General features: G+C 42.1%; 1 protein-coding gene across 1 annotated transcript in view; it reads left to right on the forward strand.

Annotated features, from left to right (window-relative positions):
- Positions 1 to 24,643, forward strand: part of LOC141116639 (hemicentin-1-like) — a 198,634-nt gene that overhangs the window by 128,069 nt on the left and 45,922 nt on the right. The window contains exons 9-12 of the mRNA XM_073609031.1: positions 11,636 to 11,914; positions 16,671 to 16,949; positions 23,909 to 24,190; positions 24,306 to 24,587. Of these exons, the coding sequence (XP_073465132.1) occupies positions 11,636 to 11,914; positions 16,671 to 16,949; positions 23,909 to 24,190; positions 24,306 to 24,587 (1,122 nt within the window). The remainder of the gene's footprint in view (positions 1 to 11,635; positions 11,915 to 16,670; positions 16,950 to 23,908; positions 24,191 to 24,305; positions 24,588 to 24,643) is intronic.

The following is a 24,643-nucleotide window of genomic DNA, read 5'->3' on the forward strand; positions in this document are numbered from 1 at the left end:
CCACCCAAATGACCCATGTTTGAAAATTAGACAGTCCAAGGTATTTAGTAAGAGGCATGGCAAGTTTTTTTGTAATTTGTAATTTTTTTCCCACAATTCTTGGGAAAATTAAGAAATTATTATTTTTTTTAATTACCCACAAAATGACCCCATTTTGGAAAGCTAACACCCCAACGTATATTCTATGAAGCATAATGAGTCTTTTGAACAGTTCATTTTTTCCAAAAGTCTTTGAAAAACATGGAAAGAAATTTTTTTTTACACAAAGTTGTCAATTTGTAAGATATTTCTAACACATAGCATGTACATAGCAAAAATTACCCCCCAAAACACAGTGTGCTACTCCACATGTGTGAGACTTTTACACAGCCTAGCCAAATAGAGAGACCCATCATACAATGAGCACCTTCAGGCGTTCTAGGAGCATAAATTACACATTTAGTTTCCTGATGACCTATCACGCTTTTGAAGGTCCTGGAGCACTAGGACAATGGAAACACCCACAAAATGACACAATTTTGAAAAGAAATCACCCCACCATCTATGAGGCATGGGCTGGCGACAGGTACTCGGGTACTCTGACGTGCTGGTTACAGGTACTCGGGTACTCTGATGGGCTGGTGACAAGTACTTGGGTACTCTGATGAGCTGGAAATAGGTACTCGGGTACTCTGATGGGATGGTGACAGGTACGGGGTACTCTGGCTGGTGACAGGTACTCTGGTACTCTGACTGGATGGTGACAGGTACCCGGGTATTCTGATGAGCTGGTGACAGGTACTCGGGTACTCTGATGGGCTGGAGACAGATACTCTGGTATTCTGATGGGCTGGTGACGGGTACTCAGATGGGCTTGTGATGGGTACTCTAATGGGCTGGTGACAGGTACTCGGGTACTCTGATGATGACAGGTACTCGGGTACTCTGATGATGACAGGTACTCAGAGTACTCTGAAGGTGACAGGTACTTGGGTACTCTGATGAGCTGGTGACAGGTACTTGGGTATTATGATGAGCTTGAGATAGGTGCTCGGGTACTCTGATGGGCTGGTGACAGGTACCGGGTACTCTGATTGGCTGGTGACAGGTACTCAGGTACTCTGATGGGATATTGACAGGTACTCGGTACTCTGATGGGCTGGGGACAGGTACTCAGGGTACTCTGATGGCGACAGGTACACGGGTACTCTGATGGCGACAGGTACTCTGATGGTGACAGGTAATCGGGTACTCTGATGGCAACAGGTACTCGGGTACCTTGATGGCGACAGGTACTCGGGTACTCTGATGGTGACAGGTACTCTGATGGTGACAGGTAATCTGGTACAGCAGAGTGCACTGTGATTGGCCAAAGCATGCAGGTCAGGTGCATGCTTTGGCCAATCATCAGACGTCAATGCACTGTGATCTTGCAGTGCATTATGGGGCATTCAGCGGCGCTCAAATTTTCCATGAATGCCCTATATGTTCAGGTTGGTTTACAAGCAAACGAACACCGCTGGCTCATCCCTATACAAAACTAAACACATTTATCCATTCTGCACATGTCTACTTTTGGTGGTATTTAGGGATGGGCCGAAACACACCTCTGTTCAGTTTGCACCAGAACTTTCTAACACCACGAAAGTTCGAATCCGAATAACGAACCCCATTAAAGTCAATGGGACCCGAACGTCAAAAATCAAAAGTGCCAATTTTGAAGGCTTATATGCAAGTAATTAGGCATACAATGGTTATAGGGGTCCGGGTCCTGCCCTGGGGGACATGTATCAATAAAAAAAAAAAAAGGTTGTGAAAAACTTAATTTTTAAAGGAGCAGTGATTTATTTTTTATTTTTAAAGTGAAAGCATAAAAATAAAAAATTCCTTCCAATATAGTGCCTGGGGGGTCCCCTTAGTCTACCTGTTATGTGGCAGATCTGTATCTGCTGCAGCGATAATTGCATTTATAAAGCCAAAAAAATATGAAATTTTCCCTACAAGCTGCCTTTATTTTGCTCAGCAACAGCTGGGGAGCCAGTGTGTATGATGAGACCACAATGTAGTGCACTGAGAACAAGATTAGAGATTTTTTGGATACATTCTGGTGTTACTTTGACTTTGGTAGAAGTAACAGGTGCATAAAAATTGTCTTTGAGTGTCGGTGGTGCCTTCCCACCATAACGCTATAGAGGTACTCTTGATGAAAACAAGAATTGGCCTTGCTGTAAAAAATTGCAATGATATGCACCTGTCGAACAGGTGCTGAAAAATTGGTCTTTGGGTTTTAATTGTGCCCATGAAACCTATACCAAAAACATTCTTCCAGATGAAATGATTGAACACCCTCAAAGCTAGGCAGCCTCGAAGTCCTGCAGAGATTCCACATCCCAAAAAGACTTAATCAGTGACATCAGCATTAGGGGCTTGATAGCTGGTAATCTAGGATTGATTCATTTTTATAAAAGTCAAATGGTCCATGGAGTCTGTGGACAGAGGCGTTCTATGATCAATAACTAAACCTCCTGCAGCAATGAATGCCCGTTCTGAAAGCATGCTGGATAACACAGGCAAACTCACTAAACAGAGTAAATGATGCCCTGCCTGAGGAGGGACCACCACGTTCACCTTTACCTGTGGACACATTTGTTGCTGGCCCCCTTACAGTGCCAAGAGAACGTCTGCCTCTCCTTGTTGTCCTCCCAGACATTATAGGGAGGGAGGGGGCAGTGCTTATAATCAAATTTAAAGAAGAAGTTGAAATCTGTACGTAGATGCACTTTAATCGATGTAAAGAGGTGTTTGGTGCACTTTAATTTGAGTACTCACACTACACAGACACACTCCACGGATACACTATAATATACTGCAATATATTGCGTCAAATGTACAGTGAAGCACAGAACTATATGGTGTTAAACTGGCAGTAACGCACACAGAACTATATTGCAATAAACTGGCAGTAACGCACACAGCAGTAAGTGGCGTTAAACTGCCAGTAACGCACAAAACTATATGCCGTTAAACTGGCAGTAACGCACACAGAACTATATGGCATTAAACTGGCAGTAACGCACGCAAAACTATATGGCATTAAACTTGCAGTAACACACACAGAACTATATGGCGTTAAACTGCCAGTAATGCACACAGAACTATATGGCCCTAAACTGGCAGTAACGCACACAGAACTATATGGCAGTTAACTGGCAGTAACGCACACAGAAGTAAATTTTGGGAAACTCTGGGAAATATTATTGTGAAGCAAAAACTTTAAACAGTAAGGTGAAAAAGAGAAGCAATCAGTTAAATATTCAAATAAATGGTAAGTATAATTCAAGGTTTGAAATACCTGTATATGTGGATGTTGGATGTTAGAAATGTGCATGGCGGAAACATTTATTTAGTTTCGGATTAGTTTGTTAACCACTTCAATACAGTGCACTTATACACCCTTCCTGCCCAGACCCATATGTCCGTGGCTGGGTATGGAGACGAGTGAGGGGAAGATGGCCCCCACCCGTCTCCATACTATAGCAGGGCGGAAGCGACGTCAAAAAGTCACTTCCGCCCATACGTCTTAAAGGCACATTTTTCTTTTGTCATTTTTTCAAATGACAACATTTTTTTTTTTTATTGCATTTAAGTCCAAATATGAGATCTGAGGTCTTTTTGACCCCAGATCTCATATTTAAGAGGTCCTGTCATGCTTTTTTTCTATTACAAGGGATGTTTACATTCCTTGTAATAGGAATAAAAGTGACCCAATTAAAAAAAAAAAAACAGTGAAAAAATAAATAAAATCAAGTACAATAAACAATAAAAAAAAAATGTTTTTTAAAGTGCCCCGTCCCGACAAGCTCGTGTGCAGAAGTGAACGCATACGTGAGTAGCGCCCGCATATGAAAATGGTGGTCAAACCACACATGTGAGGTATTGCCGCAATCGCTAGAGCGAGAGAAATAATTCTAGCCCTAGAACTCTTCTGTAACTCAAACATGCAACCTGTAGAATTTTTTAAGCTTTGCCTATGGAGATTTTTAACCACTTGCCGACCGCCTCACGCAGATATACTGCGGCAGAATGGCACGGGCAGGCAAAGTAACGTATGGGTACGTTTCTTGCCTCCCACGGGCGGGGGGTCCAAACGGACCACCCCCCAGTGCCCGAGGCGGTCAGCATTTTTCCCCGAGTGATCAGAGGTGAGGGGGAGGCCATCCATTCGTGGCCACCCCCTCGCGATCGCTCCCAGCCAATGACATTCTTCCTCTGCCTCTGAAATGTAAACAGCGGCAGAGGAAGTGATGTCATCTCTCCTCGAGTCGGTCTTTTCCATTCCGGCACAGAGGAGAGAAGACATCAAGTAATTGCACCAAACACCACACTAACAGTAGAACACTCTAGGCACACATTTCACCCCCCATCCCCCCCCCCATCGATCACCCCCATGTACTCCCTGTCACAGTGACACCAATAGCAGTTTTTTATTTTTTCTGATTATTGCAATGGTGTCAGTTTGTGACAGTTATAAGTGGTAGGGCAGTTAGGGTTAGCCCCCTTTAGGTCTAGGATACCCCCCTAACCCCCCTAATAAAGGTTAACCCCTTGATCACCCCCCGTCGCCAGTGTCACTAAGCAATTGTTTTTCTGATCGCTGTATTAGTGTCACAGGTGACGCTAGTTAGGGAGGTAAGTATATAGGTTCGCCGTCAGCTTTTTATATCGTCTGGGACCCCCATATACTACCTAATAAAGGTTTTAACCCCCTGATTGCCCCCTAGTTAACCCTTTCACCAGTGATCACTGTATAAGTGTTACGGGTGACGCTGGTTAGTTAGTTTATTTTTTATAGTTTCAGGGCACCTGCCGTTTATTACCTAATAAAGGTTTAACCCCCTGATCGCTCAGTGGTGATATAAGTTAAGTTTTAGGGTCAGATAGGGTCTGCGTCGCCCCAGGCAGCGTCAGGTTAGCGCCAGTATCGCTAACACCCACGCACGCAGCATACATCTCCCTTAGTGGTATAGTATCTGAACAGATCAATATCTGATTTGATCAGATCTATACTAGCGTCTCCAGCAGTTTAGGGTTCCCAAAAATGCAGTGTTAGCGGGATCAGCCCAGATACCTGCTAGCACCTGCGTTTTGCCCCTTGGCCCGGCCCAGTCCAGCCCACCCAAGTGCAGTATCGATCGATCACTGTCACTTACAAAACACTAAACACACATAACTGCAGCGTTCGCAGAGTCAGGCCTGATCCTTGTGATCGCTAACAGTTTTTGCTGGTAGCATTTTATACAGTCGTTGACAGTCAGGAGCTTTTTTGCCTGTGAGTCTCACTAGTGTACCACTAAATTTAGAGCCCAAAATGGCAAATCGAAGGTACACTAGTGAAGAGGCCTACACGTTTCTGAGCATGACAGATAGTGAAGATGAAGTCACTCATCTGTCAGATTCAGGTTCAGAATACGATCCTGTAGAGGACAGCGGCTCCATGACAGATAGCTCTAACGACGGAGTTGTGGTCCCTGCCAAGGTCAGGCATACCAGACCCCGATCTTCTTCTGCTGTTGTTGAGGTGCAAGAATCGCAGGTCCCTCCTATGGAGCAGAGCAGTACTAGCACCGCTATTCCTTCTGGTGAACTGGCAAGCACCAGCGGCCTAGTACACCCTGGTCGTACATCCAGCACTGCAGTAACACTTGGTGACGTGGCGAGTCCCATAAGTGCAGTTCAAGTTGGTAAGGTGGCAAGCACAAGTAGTGTCCCGACACCACCAATAAGAAGACGAACACAGGCCCGTCGTGCCCATAGTGCCCTTCCTGCTGCATTCACCAATCCTAATTGGGAACCCACCACTTCTGCAGCACCCGTACTTCCCCCATTCACTGGCCAACCCGGCATTTAGGTGGAAACAGTTGATTTTTATTCGCTGTTTTTCACTAAAGATCTCTATAGATCTATTGTGAACCAAAGCAATTTGTACGCTGGTCAACACATCGCCACTATTTCCCAGTCCTCCCTTGCCAGAGATTGGAGACCAATTACGGTCTCCGAATTTAAGATCTTTCTGGGCCTTTCCCTCAACATGGGCATAAATAAAAAGAGTGAGTTGTGGTCATTTTGGTCCACTGACCCAATTCACCATATGCCCTTGTTCTCTGCCTCCATGACCAGGGCATGATACGAGCAGATTTTGTGGTTCATGCACTTCAACAACAATGAACTCTGTCGTCCCCATGGAGACCCTGGATATGATCGGCTCTACAAAATTCGGCCCCTCGTAAACCACTTCAACCAACGTTTTGCATACTTGTTTACTCCCCATCAAGTTGTCTGCGTTGATGAGTACCTGACTAAGTTTTCTGGCTGCTTGTCATTCAAACAGTACCTTCCCAGCAAGCGTGCCAGATACGAGGTCAAGATGTATAAGCTCTGTGACAGGGCCACAGGCTACACATGTAGTTTTATGGTTTACGAGGGCAAAGATAGTCACGTAGAGCCGACAAACTGCCCTGACTACATAGGAAGCGCTGGCAAGATAGTGTGGGACTTGGTGTCACCCTTATTCGGAAAGGGATACCACTTGTACGTGGACAATTATTACACGAGCGTGCCACTTTTTAGTCACCTTTTTGATCATCAGATTGGAGCATGTGGCACCGTGCGACCTATTTGCCGGGGCTTTCCCCAGCGGCTTGTAGATTCCTGTCTTAGGCTGGGGGAGAGAGCCTGCTTGAAGTGTAATAACTTGCTTGCTATGAAGTGGAGGGATAATAAGAATGTTTTCGTTCTTACCTCCCTTCATGCAGACACGACGGTCCAAATTCCTAGTGTTGTGGAGAAACCCCTCTGTGTCCACGAATATAACCTTAACATGGGAGGGGTGGACCTCAACGACCAGTTGTTGGCGCCGTACCTAGTTGCCTGTAAGGCCAGACGCTGGTACAAAAAAGTGTCTGTTTATTTATTTCAATTGGCTTTGCTGAACGCTCATGTGCTATACAGAGCTTCAGGACGGACTGGATCCTTCCTTAAATTCCAGGAAGAGATCGTCAGAGCCCTTCTGTTTCCAAACGGTGCTCCACCTCACCTTCCCCAACCAAATGCAGTAAGCCAGCTGCATGAGAGGCATTTTCCGTATGTCCTCCCGAGTGCCCCTACCCAACGAGCCCTTCAAAGAAGATGTCGTGTCTGCAGTAAGCGCGGATATAGGCGTGACACCCGCTATTATTGTCCCTCCTGTCCTGACAATCCTGGTCTTTGCATTGGTAAATGTTTTGAACGCTACCATTCACTAGTTGAGTATTAGTGTAGGGTACAGCACTAACACAGGGTCTCCCAAGATGCCATTGCATTTTGAGAGACCCGAACCTGGTACCAGTTACAAAAGTTATAGTTAAAAAAAAAAGTGTAAAAAAAAAAAAAACAAAGTAAAATAAATAAAAACACAAAAAAAAACAAAAATAGTTGTCGTTTTATTGTTCTCTCTCTCTCTATTCTCTTTCTATTGTTCTGCTCTTTTTTAATGTATTCTATTCTGCAATGTTTTATTGTTATTATGTTTTACCATGTTTGCTTTTCAGATATGCAATTTTTTTATACTTTACTATTTTCTGTGTTTTATTGTTAACCATTTTTTTGTTTTCAGGTACGCAATTCAGCTGCATTTATTTATCTTGACAGCAACAGAGTTTGCTCCCACAATATATAAAGCCGTGACTCCAGCGCTGTCGGAGGTGATTTCACCACCACAGTTACATACTTCAGCATATATGCCGAAGCATGGGGGCAGCAGAGGGCGGAGGAGCGATTTGCTCCTACCTTATGCGGGAGGATGCCCCCATGCTTCGGCATATATATATTTTAGGCACAGGTTGCGTTAAATGTTTTATTTTTTACTATTTTTTTTTGTATTTGCTTTGCAGGTAAGTATTACTGTTATACTGTAATGTTACTTTGTTTTATTGTTAACCATCATTTGCTTAGCAGGTACACCATTCAGTGGCACGGATTTATTTATCTTGACACCAACAGCGTTTGCTCCCACGATACATAAAGCCTTGACTCCAACACTGTAGGAGGTGATTTCACCACCACAGTTAAAAAAAGAGCATATATGCCAAAGCATGGGGGCAGCAGGGGCGGAGGAGCGATTTGCTCCTACCTTTTGGGGCAGATGCCCCCATGCTTCGGCATATATAAATGTTGCATGTATACCCATCATTAGAAGTGGGTGGATGAAGGGAGGTATTCTAATGGTGGGCATACCCACTGATCAATATCTTTTTTTTGTTCAGCCCACAGGCTGCATGAACAAAAAGTTTACAATATATGCCTAACAAGGACCAGCAACGTACTGGTATGTTGCTGGACTTTGAGTGGTTATACCAGAATGATGCCTGCAGGTTTAGGTATCATCTTGGTATCATTCTTTTCAGCCAACGGTCGGATTTCATGTAAAAGCAATCCTAGCGGCTAATTAGCCTCTAGACTGCTTTTACAAGCAGTGGGAAGAAATGCCCCCCCCCACCGTCTTCCATGTTTTTCTCTGGCTCTCCTGTCCCAACAGGGAACCTGAGAATGCAGCCAGTGATTCAGCCAGCTGACCATAGAGCTGATCAGAGACCAGAATGGCTCCAAACATCTCTATGGCCTAAGAAATAGGAAGCTACGAGCATTTCATGACTTAGATTTCGCCGGATGTAAACAGCGCCATTGGGAAATTGGGAAAGCATTTTCTCACACTGATCTTGGTGTGGTCAGATGCTTTGAGGGCAGAGGAGAGATCTAGGATCTAATAGACCCCAATTTTTTCAAAAAAGAGTACCTGTCACGACCTATTGCTATCATAGGGGATATTTACATTCCCTGAGATAACAATAAAAATGATTAAAAAAAAAATGAAAGAAACAGTTTAAAAATAAGATCAAAAAAGCAAAAAGATAATAAAGAAAAAAAAAAAAAAAAGCACCCCTGTCCCCCCCTGCTCTCGCGCAAAGGCGAACGCAAGCGTCGGTCTGGCTTCAAATGTAAACAGCAATTGCACCATGCATGTGAGGTATAACCACAAAGGTCAGATCGAGGGCAGTAATTTTAGCAGTAGACCTCCTCTGTAAATCTAAAGTGGTAACCTGTAAAGGTTTTTAAAGGCTTTTAAAAATGTATTTCGTTTGTCGCCACTGCACGTTTGTGCGCAATTTTAAAGCATGTCATGTTTGGTATCCATATACTCGGTCTAAGATCATCTTTTTTATTTCATCAAACATTTGGCCAATATAGTGTGTTTTAGTGCATTAAAATTTTAAAAAAGTGTGTTTTTTCCCAAAAAAATGTGTTTGAAAAAATGCTGCACAAATACTGTGTGAAAAAAAAAAATGAAACACCCACCATTTTTATGTGTAGGGCATTTGCTTTAAAAAAATATATAATGTTTGGGGGTTCAAAGTAATTTTCTTGCAAAAAAAATTTTTTTTTTCATGTAAACAAAAAGTGTCAGAAAGGGCTTTGTCTTCAAGTGGTTAGAAGAGTGGGTGATGTGTGACATAAGCTTCTAAATGTTGTGCATAAAATGCCAGGACAGTTCAAACCTCCCCCCCAAATGACCCCATTTTGGAAAGTAGACACCCCAAGCTATTTGCTGAGAGGCATGTCGAGTCCATGGAATATTTTATATTGTGACACAAGTTGCGGGAAAAAGACATTTTTTTTTTGCACAAAGTTGTCACTAAATGATATATTGCTCAAACATGCCATGGGAATATGTGAAATTACACCCCAAAATACATTCTGTTGCTTCTCCTGAGTACGGGGATACAACATGTGTGAGACTTTTTGGGAGCCTAGCCGCATGCGGGACCCCGAAAACCAAGCACCACCTTCAGCCTTTCTAAGGGCGTAAATTTTTGATTTCATTCTTCACTGCCTATCACAGTTTCAGAGGCCATGCAATGCCCAGGTGGCACTAAACCCCCCCAAATGACCCTATTTTGGAAAGTAGACACCCCAAGCTATTTGCTGAGAGGTATAGTGAGTATTTTGCAGACCTCACTTTTTGTCACAAAGTTTTGAAATTTAAAAAGAGAAAAACATTTTTTTCTTGTCTTTCTTCATTTTCAAAAACAAATGAGAGCTGCAAAATACTCACCATGCCTCTCAGCAAATAGCTTGGGGTGTCTACTTTCCAAAATGGGGTCATTTGAGGGGGGGGGGGGGGTTATGCCATCTTGGCATTTTATGGTCTTCAAAACTGTGATAGGTAGTGAGGCGTGAAATCAAAAATTTACGCCCTCAGAAATCCTGAAGGCGGTGCTTGGTTTCGGGGCCCCATACGCGGCTAGGCTCCCAAAAAGTCCCACACATGTGGTATCCCCGTACTCAGGAGAAGCAGCGGAATGTATTTTGGGGTGTAATTTCACATATTCCCATGGCATGTTTGAGCAATATATCATTTAGTGACAACTTTGTGCAAAAAAAAAAAAAAAAAAGTTTGTAATTTTCCCGCAACTTGTGTCAAAATATAAAATATTCCATGGACTCAACATGCCTCTCAGCAAATAGCTTGGGGTGTCTACTTTCCAAAATGGGGTCATTTGGGGGGGTTTTGTACTGCCCTGCCATTTTAGCACCTCAAGAAATGACATAGGCAGTCATAAACTGAAAGCTGTGTAAATTCTAGAAAATGTTCCCTAGTTTGTAGATGCTATAACTTTTGCGCAAACCAATAAATATACGCTTATTGAAATTTTTTTTACCAAAGACATGTGGCCGAATACATTTTGGCCTAAATGTATGACTAAAATTGAGTTTATTGGATTTTTTTATAACAAAAAGTAGAAAATATCATTTTTTTTAAAAATTTTCGGTCTTTTTCCGTTTATAGAGCAACAAATAAAAACCGCAGAGGTGATCAAATACCATCAAAAGAAAGCTCTATTTGTGGGAAGAAAAGGATGCAAATTTTGTTTGGGTACAGCATTGCATGATACCGCAATTAGCAGTTAAAGCGATGCAGTGCCAAATTGTAAAAAGTGCTCTGGTCAGGAAGGGGGTAAATCCTTCCGGGCTGAAGTGGTTAAGGGTAAAAGTTTGATGCCATTCCACGAGCAGGTGCAATTTTGAAGTGTGAAATGTTGGGTTTCAATTTACTCGGCGTAACATTATCTTTCACAATATAAAAAAAATTGGGCTAACTTTACTGTTGTCTTATTTTTTTATTCAAAAAAGTGATTTTTTCCCAAAAAGACCGCTTCGCAAATACAGTGTGACAAAAAGTATTGCAATGACCACCATTTTATTCTCTAGGGTGTTAGAAGAAAAAAAACGTATAATGTTTGGGAGTTCTAAGTAATTTTCTAGCAAAAAAACTTGTTTTTAACTTATAAACACAGAGTCTGAAAAAGAGGCCTGGACTTTAAGTGGTTAAAATTAGCACTTTTGATTTTTCATGTTTGTGTCCCATAGACTTTAACAGTGTTCGCGTGTTCAGACAAATTTTTTGCTTGTTTGCATGTTCTGGTGCGAACCGCACCGGGGGGTGTTTGGCTCATCCCTATTTTCTAGGTTGCTGCCAGTGGGGCTGGACGGTTCATTAAATGCATAGAGCTGATAATGTGGAGAGTACTTGCCCAATCTGTGTGATATTTGTGTTTTACAGAACTATTCAGAGCTCCTGAAATAAAGATGACACCAAACCGGGTGCTGGAAGGAGATCACATGACCCTGAAATGTGACTTGGGTCTTAGCCGACACAGACAGGCGACTCTTCAGTTCGCTTTCTATAGAGATCAACTGACTGTTCAGAATTTCACTTTATCTAACCAATATGGAGTTCAACAGGCTCAGCTGGAGGACTCTGGGAAATATTATTGTGAAGCAAAAACTTTAAACAGTAATGTGAAAAAGAGAAGCAATCAGTTAAATATTCAAATAAATGGTAAGTATAATTCAAGGTTTGAAATACCTGTATATGTGGATGGTGGATGTTAGAAACGTGCACAACGGAAACATTAATTTAGTTTCGGATTAGTTTTTTAACCACTTCAATACCGGGCACTTATACACCCTTCCTGCCAAGACCAATTTTCAGCTTTCAGCGCTCTCACATTTTGAATGGCAATTACTCAGTCATTCAACACTGTACCCAAACAAAATTTTTATCATTTTTTTTCACACAAATAGAGCTTTGTTTTGGTGGTATTTAATCACCACTGGGTTTTTTATTTTTTGCGACATAAGTGAAAAAAGAGCAAAAATTTTGAAAAAAAAAACACTTTTTCTAGTTTCTGTGATAACATTTTGCAAATAAGTCATTTTTGTTCATAAATTTGGGCTGCTACATATCTTTGGTAAAAAATAACCCAAATAAGTGTATATTATTTGGTCTGTGAGAAAGTTATAGAGTCTACAAGCTATGGTGCAAATCATTGAAAATTGATCACACCTGATGCACTGATGGCCTTTCTCATTTCTTGAGGCCCTAAAATGTCAGGATAGTACAAATATCACCCAAATGACCCCTGTTTGAAAAGTAGACAGTCCAAGGTATTTAGTAAGAGGCATGGCGAGTTTTTTGAAGTTGTAATTTTTTTCCCACAATTCTTGGGAAAATTAAGAAATGATTATTATTATTATTATTTTTTTAATTACCCACAAAATTAACCCATTTTGGAAAGCTAACACCCCAACGTATATTCTATGAGGCAAAATGAGTCTTTTGAACAGTTAGCCTCGGTTCACAGTGGGACGACTTGTCAGGCGACCTAGTCGCCTGACAATTAGCATCCCGTTCTGTGCAATGGAACCATTCTCTGACTTAGAAAAAGGTTCCTGTACGACTTTGGGGGCGACTTGCATTGACTTCTATACAAAAGTCGTTTCGCAAGTCGCCGCTGAGTCATGTCCTGGGTCGCCTGAGGCAGTCGCGCTGTAAGTTGTGCTGCCTCAGTGTGAACCGACCCTTAGCTTTTTCCAGAAGTCTTTGAAAAACATGGAAAGAAAATGAAAAATGTTTTCTTTTTACACAAAGTTGTCAATTTATAAGATATTTCTAACACATAGCATGTACATAGCAAAAATTACCCCCCAAAACACAGTCTGCTAATCCTCCCGAGTATGGCGATACCACATGTGTGAGACTTTTACACAGCCTGGCCAAATAGAGAGACCCATCATGCAGGGAGCACCTTCAGGAGTTCTAGGAGCATAAATTAAACATTTAGTTTCCTGATGACCTATCACACTTTTGAAGGTCCTGGAGCACTAGGACAATGGAAACACCCACAAAATGACACAATTTTGAAAAGAAAGTACCCCACCATATATTCTATGAGGCATGAGCTGGTGACCGGTACTCGGGTACTCTGATGGGCTGGTGACAAGTACTTGGGTACTCTGATGAGCTGGAAATAGGTACTCGGGTACTCTGATGGGATGGTGACAGGTACGGGGTACTCTGATTGGCTGGTGACCGGTACTCGGGTACTTTGGATGGTGACAGGTACTCGGGTATTCTGATGGGCTGGTGACAGGTACTCGGGTACTCTGATGGGCTGGTGACAGGTACTCGGGTACTCTGATTGGCTGGTGACAGGTACTCGGGTACTCTGATGGGATGGTGACAGGTACTCGGTACTCTGATGGCGACAGGTACTCAGGTACTCTGATGGTGACAGGTACTCTGATGGTGACAGGTAATCTGGTACAGCAGAGCGCACTGTGATTGGCCAAAGCATGCAGGTCAGGTGCATGCTTTGACCAATCATCAGACGTCAACGCAGTGCATTATGGGGCATTCAGCGGCGCTCGAATTTGCCACGAATGCCCTGTATGTTCGGTTTGTTTACAAGCAAACGAACACCCCGGGCTCATCCCTATACAAAACTAAACACATTTATTCATTCTGCACATGTCTACTTTTGGTGGTATTTAGGGATGGGCCGAACACCCCTGTTCAGTTCGCACCAGAACTTTCTAACACCGCAAAAGTTTGAATCTGAATAACGAACCCCATTAAAGTGCAGTGATAATTGCATTTATAATGCCAAAAAAAAATGAAATTTTCCTTGCAAGCTGCCTTTATTTTGCTCAGCAACAGCTGGGGAGCCAGTGTGTATGATAAGGCCACAATGTAGTGTACTGAGAACAAGATTAGAGATTTTTTCGGATACATTCTGGTGTTACTTTGACTTTGGATAGAAGTAACAGGTGCATAAAAATTGGTCTTTGGGTGTCGGTGGTGCCTTCCCACCGTAACCCTATAGAGGTACTCTTGATGAAAGCAAGAATTGGCCTTGCTGTAAAAAATGGCAATGATATGCACCTGTCAAACAGGTGCTGAAAAATTGGTCTTTGGGTTTTAATTGTGCCCATGAAACCTATACCAAAAACAATCTTCCAGATGAAATAATGAAAAGCTAGGCAGCCTCGAAGTCCTGCAGAGATTCCACATCCCAAAAAGACTTAATCAGTGACATCAGCATCAGGGGCTTCATAGCTGGTAATCTAGGACTGATTCATTTTTATAAAAGTCAAACGGTCCATGGAGTCTGTGGACAGAGGCGTTCTATGATCAGTAACGAAACCTCCTGCAGCAATGAATGCCCGTTCTGAAAGCACGCTGGATAACACAGGCAAACTCACTAAACAGAGTAAATGATGCCTGAGGAGTGACCACCACGTTCACCTTTGCCTGTGGACACATTTGTTGCTGGCCCCCTTACAGTGCCAAGGGAACGTCTGTCTCTCCTTGTTGTCCTCCCAGACATTATAGGGAGGGAGGGGGCGGTGCTTATAAGCAAATGTAAAGAAGAAGTTGAAATCTGTACGTAGATGCACTTTAATCAATGTAAAGAGGTGTTTGGTGCACTTTAATTTGAGTACTCACACTACAAAGACACACTCCACGGATACACTATAATGTACTGCAAAATATTGCATCAAACGTACAGTGAAGCACAGAACTATATGGCGTTAAACTGGCAGTAACGCACTCAGAACTATATGGCGTTAAACTGGCAGTAACGCACACAAAACGATATGGCGATAAACTGACAGTAACGCATACAGAAGTAAGTGGCGTTAAACTGGCAATAACGCACAAAACTATATGGCGTTAAACTGGCAATAACGCACAAAACTATATGGCGTTAAACTGGCAGTAACGCACACAGAACTATATGGCGTTAAACTGGCAGTAATGCACACAGAACTATATGGCGTTAAACTGGCAGTAACGCACGCAAAACTATATGGCGTTAAACTGGCAGTAACGCACACAGAAGTAAATTCTGGGAAACTCTGGGAAATATTATTGTGAAGCAAAAACTTTAAACAGTAATGTGAAAAAGAGAAGCAATCATTTAAATATTCAAATAAATAGTAAGTATAATTCAAGGTTTGAAATACCTGTATATGTGGATGGTGAATGTTAGAAATGTGCACGACGGAAACATTTATTTAGTTTCTGATTAGTTTGTTAACCACTTCAATACTGGGCACTTATACACCGTTCCTGCCCAGACCCAAATGTCCGTGGCTGGGTATGGAGACGAGTGAGGGGAAGATGGCCCCCACCCGTCTCCATACTATAGCAGGGCGGAAGCGACGTCAAAACGTCACTTCCGCCCATACGTCTTAAAGGCACATTTTTCTTTTGTCATTTTTTCAAATGACAACATTTTTTTTTTTATTGCATTTAAGTCCAAATATGAGATCTGAGGTCTTTTTGACCCCAGATCTCATATTTAAGAGGTCCTGTCATGCTTGTTTTCTATTACAAGGGATGTTTACATTCCTTGTAATAGGAATAAAAGTGATCCAATTAAAAAAAAAAATAAAAACAGTGAAAAAATAAATAAAATCAAGTAAAATAAACAATAAAAAAAATTTTTTTTTTTAAAGTGCCCCGTCCCAACGAGCTCGTGTGCAGAAGTGAACGCATACGTGAGTAGCGCCCGCATGTGAAAACGGTTGTCAAACCACACGTGAGGTATTGCCGCAATCCCTAGAGCAAGAGAAATAATTCTAGCCCTAGACCTCCTCTGTAACTCAAACTTGCAACCTGAAGAATTTTTTAAACTTCGCCTATGGAGATTTTTAAAGGTAAGAGTTTGATGCCATTCCACGAGCGGGCGCAATTTTGAAGCGTGACATGTTGGATATCAATTTACTCGGCATAACATTATCTTTCACAATATAAAAAAATTGGGCTAACTTTACTGTTGTCTTATTTTCTTATTCAAAAAAGTGAATTTTTTCCAAAAAAAGTGCGCTTGTAAGACCGTTGCGCAAATACAGTGTGGCAAAAAGTATTGCAATGACCGCTTTTTTATTCTCTAGGGTGTTAGAAGAAAAAAAATTTATAATGTTTGGGGGTTCTAAGTAATTTTCTAGCAAAAAAACTTGTTTTTTACTTGTAAACACTGAATCTGAAAAAGAGGCCTGGTCTTTAAGTGGTTAAAATTATCACTTTTGATTTTTCATGTTTGTGTCCCATAGACTTTAACGGTGTTCACGTGTTCGTACAAATTTTTTGCCTCTTCGCATGTTCTGGTGTGAACCGAACCGGGGGGGTGTTTGGCTCAGCCTTATTTAATAGGTTGCTGCCAGTGGGGCTGGACGGTTCATTAACTGCATAGAGCTGATAATGTGGAGAGTTCTTGCCCAATCTGTGTGATATTTGTGTTTTACAGAACTATTCAGAGCTCCTGAAATAAAGATGACACCAAACCCGGTGCTGGAAGGAAATCACATGACCCTGACATGTGACTCGAGTCTTAGTCCACACAAACAGGCGACTCTTCAGTTCGCTTTCTATAGAGATCAACTGACTGTTCAGAATTTCACTTTATCTAACCAATATGGAGTTCAACAGGCTCAGCTGAAGGATTCTGGGAAATATTATTGTGAAGCAATAACTTTAAACAGTAATGTGAAAAAAAGAAGCAATCAGTTAAATATTCAAATAAATGGTAAGTATGATTCAAGGTTTGAAATACCTGTATATGTGGATGGTGAATGTTAGAAATGTGAACGACGGAAACATTGATTTAGTTTCGGATTTGTTTGTTAACCACTTCAATACCGGGCACTTATACACCCTTCCTGCCCAGACCAATTTTCAGCTTTCAGTGCTCTCACATTTTGAATGCCAATTACTCAGTCATACAACACTGTACCAAAACAAAATTTGTATCTTTTTTTCACACAAATAGAGCTTTCTTTTGGTGGTATTTAATCACCACTGGGTTTTTTATTTTTGGCGACATACGTAAAAAAAAGAGAGAAAATTTTGAAAAAATGTGATAACATTTTGCAAATAAGTCATTTTTGTTCATACATTTGGGCTGCTACATATCTTTGGTAAAAATAACCCAAATTAGTGTATATTATTTGGTCTGTGTGAAAGTTATAGAGTCTACAAGCTATGGTGCAAATCATTGAAAATTGATCACACCTGATGCACTAATGGCCTTTCTCATTTCTTGAGGCCCTAAAATGTCAAGATAGTACAAATACCACTCAAATGACCCCTGTTTGAAAAGTAGACAGTCCATGGTATTTAGTAAGAGGCATTGCAAGTTTTTTGAAGTTGTAATTTTTTTCCCACAATTCTTGGGAAATATAAGAAATTATTATTATTATTTTTTTTTAATTACCCACAAAATGACCCCATTTTGGAAAGCTAACACCCCAACGTACATTCTATGAGGCATAATGAGTCTTTTGAACAGTTCATTTTTTTCCAAAAGTCTTTGAAAAACATGGAAAGTAAATGAAAAATGTTTTCTTTTTACACAAAGTTGTCAATTTATAAGATATTTCTAACACATAGCATGTACATAGCAAAAATTACCCCCCAAAACACAGTCTTCTACTCCTCCCGAGTATGGCGATACCACATGTGTGAGACTTTTACACAGCCTGGCCAAATAGAGAGACCCATCATTCAGGGAGCACCTTCAGGAGTTCTAGGAGCATAAATTAAACATTTAGTTTCCTGATGACCTATCACACTTGACTCGGTTAAATTGATGATAGGCAACTCCTATCCTCATATTGATTAGTGGTTCCAAATTAATAATAACTACTGCAGTAGGGAACAGACACAAAAGATACTCTCAGCATCTTGCCAAATAACTGTTCTGCTTTATTATGATGCAATTGAAGGTTTTTATACACATGATTACTTAGGTATCACATTAATATTACAATTGTACGTTTATGGTAACAAGGGGCGTTACATAGGCAGGCTAATTCTAATCAGGACTCGAAAGAATGCAAACATGTACTGAAAACATTATTAGTGCTGTGTGCACAGTGAGGGCAGTGTGCAATACATACAAAATAGAATACAATTATATACAGAACGTACAAATTTCCATTACACACTTTTGAAGGTCCTGGAGCACTAGGACAATGGAAACACCCACAAAATGACACAATTTTGAAAAGAAAGCACCCCACCATATATTCTATGAGGCATGAGCTGGTGACAGGTACTCGGGTACTCTGATGAGCTGGAGATAGGTACTCGGGTACTCTGATGGGATAGTGACAGGTACCGGGTACTCTGATTGGCTGGTGACAGGTACTCTGGTATTCTGATGAGCTGGTGACAGGTACTCAGGTACTCTGATGGGCTGGAGACAGATACTCCTGGTACTCTGATGGGCTCGTGATAGGTACTCTAATGGGCTGGTGACAGGTACTCAGGTACTCTGATGATGACAGGTACTCGGGGTACTCTGATGGTGACAGGTACTTGGGTACTCTGATGAGCTGGTGACAGGTACTTGGGTACTATGATGAGCTGGAGATAGGTACTCTGGTACTCTGATGCGCTGGTGACAGGTACCAAGTACTCTGATTGGCTGGTGACAGGTACTCCGGAATTCTCACGGGGACTATGGGATAGTGACAGGTACTGGGTACTCTGATGGGCTGGGGAAGGGTACTCGGGGTACTCTGATGGCGACAGGTACTCGGGTACTCTGATGGCGACAGGTACTCTGATGGCGACAGGTACTCGGATACTCTGATGGCGACAGGTACTCTGATGGCTACAGGTACTCGGGTACTCTGATGGCGACAGGTACTCGGGACTCTGATGGTGATAGGTACTCTGATGGTGACAGGTAATCTGGTACAGCAGAGCGCACTGTGATTGGCCAAAGCATGCAGGTCAGGTGCATGCTTTGGCCAATCATCAGACGTCAATGCACTGTGATCTTGCAGTGCATTATGGGGCATTCAGCGGCGCTCAAATTTGCCACGAATGCCCTATATGTTCGGTTTGTTTACAAGCTTATCCCTATACAAAACTAAACACATTTATCCATTCTGCACATGTCTACTTTTGGTGGTATTTAGGAATGGGCTGAACACACCTCTGTTCGGTTCGCACCAGAACTTTCTAACTTTGCGAAAGTTCGAATTGTAATAACGAACGCCATTAAAGTCAATGGGACCCGAACGTCAAAAATCAAAAGTGCCAATTTTGAAGGCTTATATGCAAGTAATTAGTCATACAATGGTTATAGGGGTCCGGGTCCTCCCCTGGGGGACATGTATCAATAAAAAAAAAAGTTTGTGAAAAGCAGTGATTTTTTTTAATTTTTAAAGTGAAAGCATAAAAATGAAAAACTCCTTCCAATATAGTCCCTGGGGGTCCCCTTAGTCTACCTGTTAGGTGGCAGATCTGTACCATGTCTAGAATCTGCTGCAGCGATAATTGCATTTATAAAGCCAAAAAAATTAAATTTTTCCTGCAAGCTGCCTTTATTTTGCTCAGCCACAGCTGGGGAGCCAGTGTGTATGAGCAAGAATTGGTCTTGCTGTAAAAAATGGCAATGATATGCACCTGTCAAACAGGTGCTAAAAAATTGGTCTTTGGGTTTTAATTGTACCCATGAAACCTATACCAAAAACATTCTTCCAGATGAAATGATTGAACACCCTCAAAGCTAGGCAGCCTCGAAGTCCTGCAGAGATTCCACATCCCAAAAAGACTTAATCAGTGACATCAGCATCAGGGGCTTCATAGCTGGTAATCCAGGACTGATTCATTTTTATAAATGTCAAACGGTCCACAGAGTCTGTGGACAGACGTGTTCTATGATCAGTAGGGATGAGCAGTGAACAGCAAACAATTTGGGGTGTTCGCGGCAAATTCGAAAGCAGCAGAACACCCTTTAAAAGTTCATGGGAGAAATCAAAAGTGCTAATTTTAAAGGCTTATATGCAAGGTATTGTCATAGAAAAAATGTTTGGGGACCTGGGTCCTGCCCCAGGGGACATGTATCAATGCAAAAAGAAGTTTTAAAAATGGCAGTTTTTTCGGGAGCAGTGATTTTAATAATGCTTAAAGTGAATGAATAAAAGTGTAATATTTCATTTAAATTCCATACGTGGGGGGTGTCTATAGTATTCCTGTAAAGGGGCGCATGTTTCCTGTGTTTAGAACAGTCTGACAGCAAAATTACATTTCAAAGGAAAAAAAGTCATTTAAAACTACTCGTGGCTATTAATGAATTGTCGCTCCAACAATACACATAAAGGTTAATTGATAAAAACGGCATGGGATTTCCCCACAGGGGAACCCCGAACCAAAATTTAAAAAAAAATGGCGTGGGGGACCCCTGAAAAACCATACCAGACCTGAGGTCTGGTATGGATTTTAAGGGGAACCCTGTGCCAAAATGAAAAAAAAAAAAGGCGTGGGGTCCCCCCAAAAATCCATACCAGACCCTTATCTGAGCATGCAACCTGGCAGGCCGCAGGAAAAGAGGGGGAACGAGAGAGCGCCCCCCCTCCTGAACCGTACCAGGCCACATGCCTTCAACATTGGGAGGGTGCTTTGAGTTAGCCCCCCAAAGCACCTTGTCCCCATGTTGATGAGGACAAGGGCCTCATCCCCACAACCCTTGGCCAGTGGTTGTGGTGGTCCGCGGGCGGGGGGCTTATCGCAATCTGGAAGCCCCCTTTAACAAGGGGACCCCCAGATCCCAGCCCCCCCATGTGAAATGGTAATGGGGTACAAAAGTACCCCTACCATTTCACAAAAAAAGTGTCAAAAATGTTAAAAATGACAAGAGACAGTTTTTGACAATTCCTTTATTTAAAGTCTTCTTCTTTCCATCTTCTTCGGGTCTTCTTCCTTCTTCCTTCCTTCTTCCTTTGGTTTCTTCCTCCATCTTCTTCTTCCTCTGATCTTCTGCTTCTTGCTCTGTTGCTCTTCCTCTGCGGCGTCTTCTTCCCCGCTTCGTTCTTGGGCCGCTCTGCATCCATGGGAGGCTCTCGCTGTGTGACGCTTCTCTTCTTCTGACACTTCTTAAATAACGGAGGGTGGAGCCACCCGGTGACCCTGCCCCCCACTACGCACAGGGACTTGACGGGGACTTCCCCTATGGCTTTCCCCGTGATGTCAGAGGGGGCGGGGTCACCCGGTTACATAACGGGGAAGAAGACGCCACGGAGGAAAATGCCTGGTACGGTTCAGGAGGGGGGGCACCTCTCTCGCCCCCCTCTTTTCCTTCAGCCTGCCTGGTTACATGCTCAGATAAGGGTCTGGTATGGATTTTTGGGGGGACCCCATGCCATTTTTAAAAAAAAAATTGGCGCGGGGTTCCCCTTAAAATCCATACCAGGCCTGAAGGGTCTGGTATGGATTTTGAGGGGGACCCCATGCCATTTTTTTAATAAATTTTGGCGCGGGGTTTCCCTTAATATCCATACCAGACCTGAAGGGCCTGGTATGGAATTTAAGGGGACCCCGACGCCATTTTTTTTTTTAATTTTGGTTCGGGGTTCCCCTATGGGAAATCCCATTTTTATCAATGAACTTATGTGTATTGTCGGACTGACAATTCATCAATAGCCGCGAGTAGTTTTAAATGACTTTTTTTCCTTTGAAATGTCATTTTGCTGTCAGACTGTTTTAAACACGGGAAACATGCACCCCTTTACAGGCATACTATAGACACCCCCCCAGGTACGAAATTTAAAGGAATATTACACTTTATTGTTTCACTTTAAGCATTATTAAAATCACTGCTCTCGAAAAAACGGCTGTTTTTAAAACTTTTTTTGCATTGATACATGTCCCCTGGGGCAGGACCCAGGTCCTCAAATACTTTTTATGACAATAACTTGCATATAAGCCTTTAAAATTAGCACTTTTGATTATTCATGTTCAAGTCCCATAAACTTTAACGGTGTTCGCGTGTTCGAACAAATCTTTTGCCTGTTCACATGTTCTGGTGCGAACCGAACAGGGGGGTGTTCGGCTCATCCCTAATGATCAGTAACAAAACCTCCTGCAGCACTGAATGCCCGTTCTGAAAGCATGCTGGATAACACAGGCAAACTCACTAAACAAAGGAAATGATGCCCTGCCTCAGGAGTGACCACCACGTTTCACCTTTGCCTGTGAACACATTTGTTGCTGGTCCCCTTACAGTGCCAAGGGAGCGTCTGCCTCTCCTTGTTGTTCTCCCAGACATTATAGGGAGGAAGGGAAGGGGCAGTGCTTATAAGCAAATGTAAAGAAGAAGTTGAAATCTGTACGTAGATTCACCTTAATCAATGTAAAGAGGTGTTTGGTGCACTTTAATTTGAGTACTCACACTACAAAGACACACTCCACAGATACACTATAATATACTGCAATATATTGCGCCAAACGTACAGTGAAGCACAGAACTATATGGCGTTAAACTGTCAGTAACACACACAGAACTATATGGCGTTAAACTGGCAGTAACGCACACAAAACTATATAACGTTAAACTGGCAGTAACGCACACAGAACTATATGGCGTTAAACTGGCAGTAACGCACGCAAAACTATATGGCATTAAACTGGCAGTAATGCACACAGAACTATATGGCGTTGAACTGGCAGTACTGCACACAGAACTTTATGGCGTTAAACTGGCAGTAACGCACACAGAACCATATGGTGTTAAACTGGCAGTAACGCATGCAAAACTATATGGCGTTAAACGGGCAGTAATGCACACAGAAGTAAATGGCGTTAAACTGGCAGTAAAGCAATCAAATAGATGGTGTTCAACCGTCACTACACTGACGCTATCTGAACTGTCCCTACTCTAGCTATACACTAATGTCAAGATTACTGACACGGTTTCACTACACTACACTGAAACTATCTGAGCTGTCCCTACTCTAGTAGCACACTATGCAAAGCTGAATGATGGTCCTCCTCACTACACTCACACTATCCCTAGACTGACACTAAACTAATATTCTACACTGACAATTGAAGCAAAATAGCACAGTATAGCACACTAACTAATAGCACTGAACAGAGCCCCGTTCTATCTCTCTCCATGCCGAAATCACACTGAAAATGGCTGAAATTGAAAGAATACTGTTATACTGTGGGGCGGGAATGAGCCAAGATTGGATAAAGTCATGATGACAGTGTCCAATCATGACTCTAACTGGCAATGCACTGTTCAGCATCCCAATGCATTGTGGTTGGTTCGGGGGGGGGGGGGGCGAACAAACAGTCAAACAATTTATTTGTTTGGCTGTTCGTCGAACGTCCGAACAGTGAAAGTGGTTAAGAAATGAAAACCTGTACCATGATTGTTCAGAATGAATGGCTACATTTGAGAGACCTCAAAAATCATCTAAACAATGTGTGTGTTGTAACTTTTGCTGACCAGTATTTTTTAATTGAAAAATGAATCTCAAACTCAGGACTAGAGATGAGTTTGGGGATGTTCAGAACTGCAGATGATTGGCCCAATACAGGTGACAGGTTCCTGGTTGGCCTGCACACATGGGTTCAGATCCTAGTCCAAACACACCCAGACTCATCTCTACCCAGCACATGGCAGTCTACTTCCAATACTTTAGGAAACATCAAACCAGGAATTTTATTTGTATTGCTCTCTTTCAGAACCCTTCACTGACCTGGAAATCAAAGGGTTCCCAAACCCAATAGCAGAAGGAGACAATATTACACTGACCTGTCTCACTAGCCGTAGTCAACTCGAATCAGCCACAGAAGTGGAGTTTGCTTATCACAGAAATGGACAGAACGTTCAGAAATTTGGTTCTTCCAATAAATATGGAATCCTATTTGCTAAACTGGAGGATTCTGGGTATTATATCTGTGAGGGCAGAAGTTCAGCCAATGGTTTAACTAAGAAGAGTAAAAAGATAAATGTCCAAATACAAGGTGAGAAGGACACGATACAACAGGAAGAATAAGATCTAGACTACCTCTTTGCAAATTTAATTCTATTTACTATTGTGTTCTGATTTTGCTTACAATTGTATTAATGTCTATGCAGAGCTCTTCTCTCACCCGGAAATTGTAACAAACCCAGATTTCCCCAAAGAAGGCAACAGAATTATTCTAACATGTAACACGAGTATAAACAAATTAAGAAGCGACATTGAACTGCAGTTCACGTTCTACCAGAATGAAAAGAAGGTTCAGAAGTTGAATTCATCACCTCAATACATAATCCCATTGGCTCAACTGGAGGATTCTGGAAATTATTCCTGTGAAGCAAGAACTCTATACAATGGGATGAAGAAAAGAAGTTCAGTAGTAAGTGTGGTCATTCAAGGTGAGCATAGTCAGTTATGAACATATCTAATGTCAGTAAAAAATAAGAAGGAATTT

This window comes from Aquarana catesbeiana, linkage group LG13 (assembly GCF_042186555.1).
Source record: "Aquarana catesbeiana isolate 2022-GZ linkage group LG13, ASM4218655v1, whole genome shotgun sequence".
Lineage (NCBI taxonomy): Eukaryota > Metazoa > Chordata > Amphibia > Anura > Ranidae > Aquarana > Aquarana catesbeiana.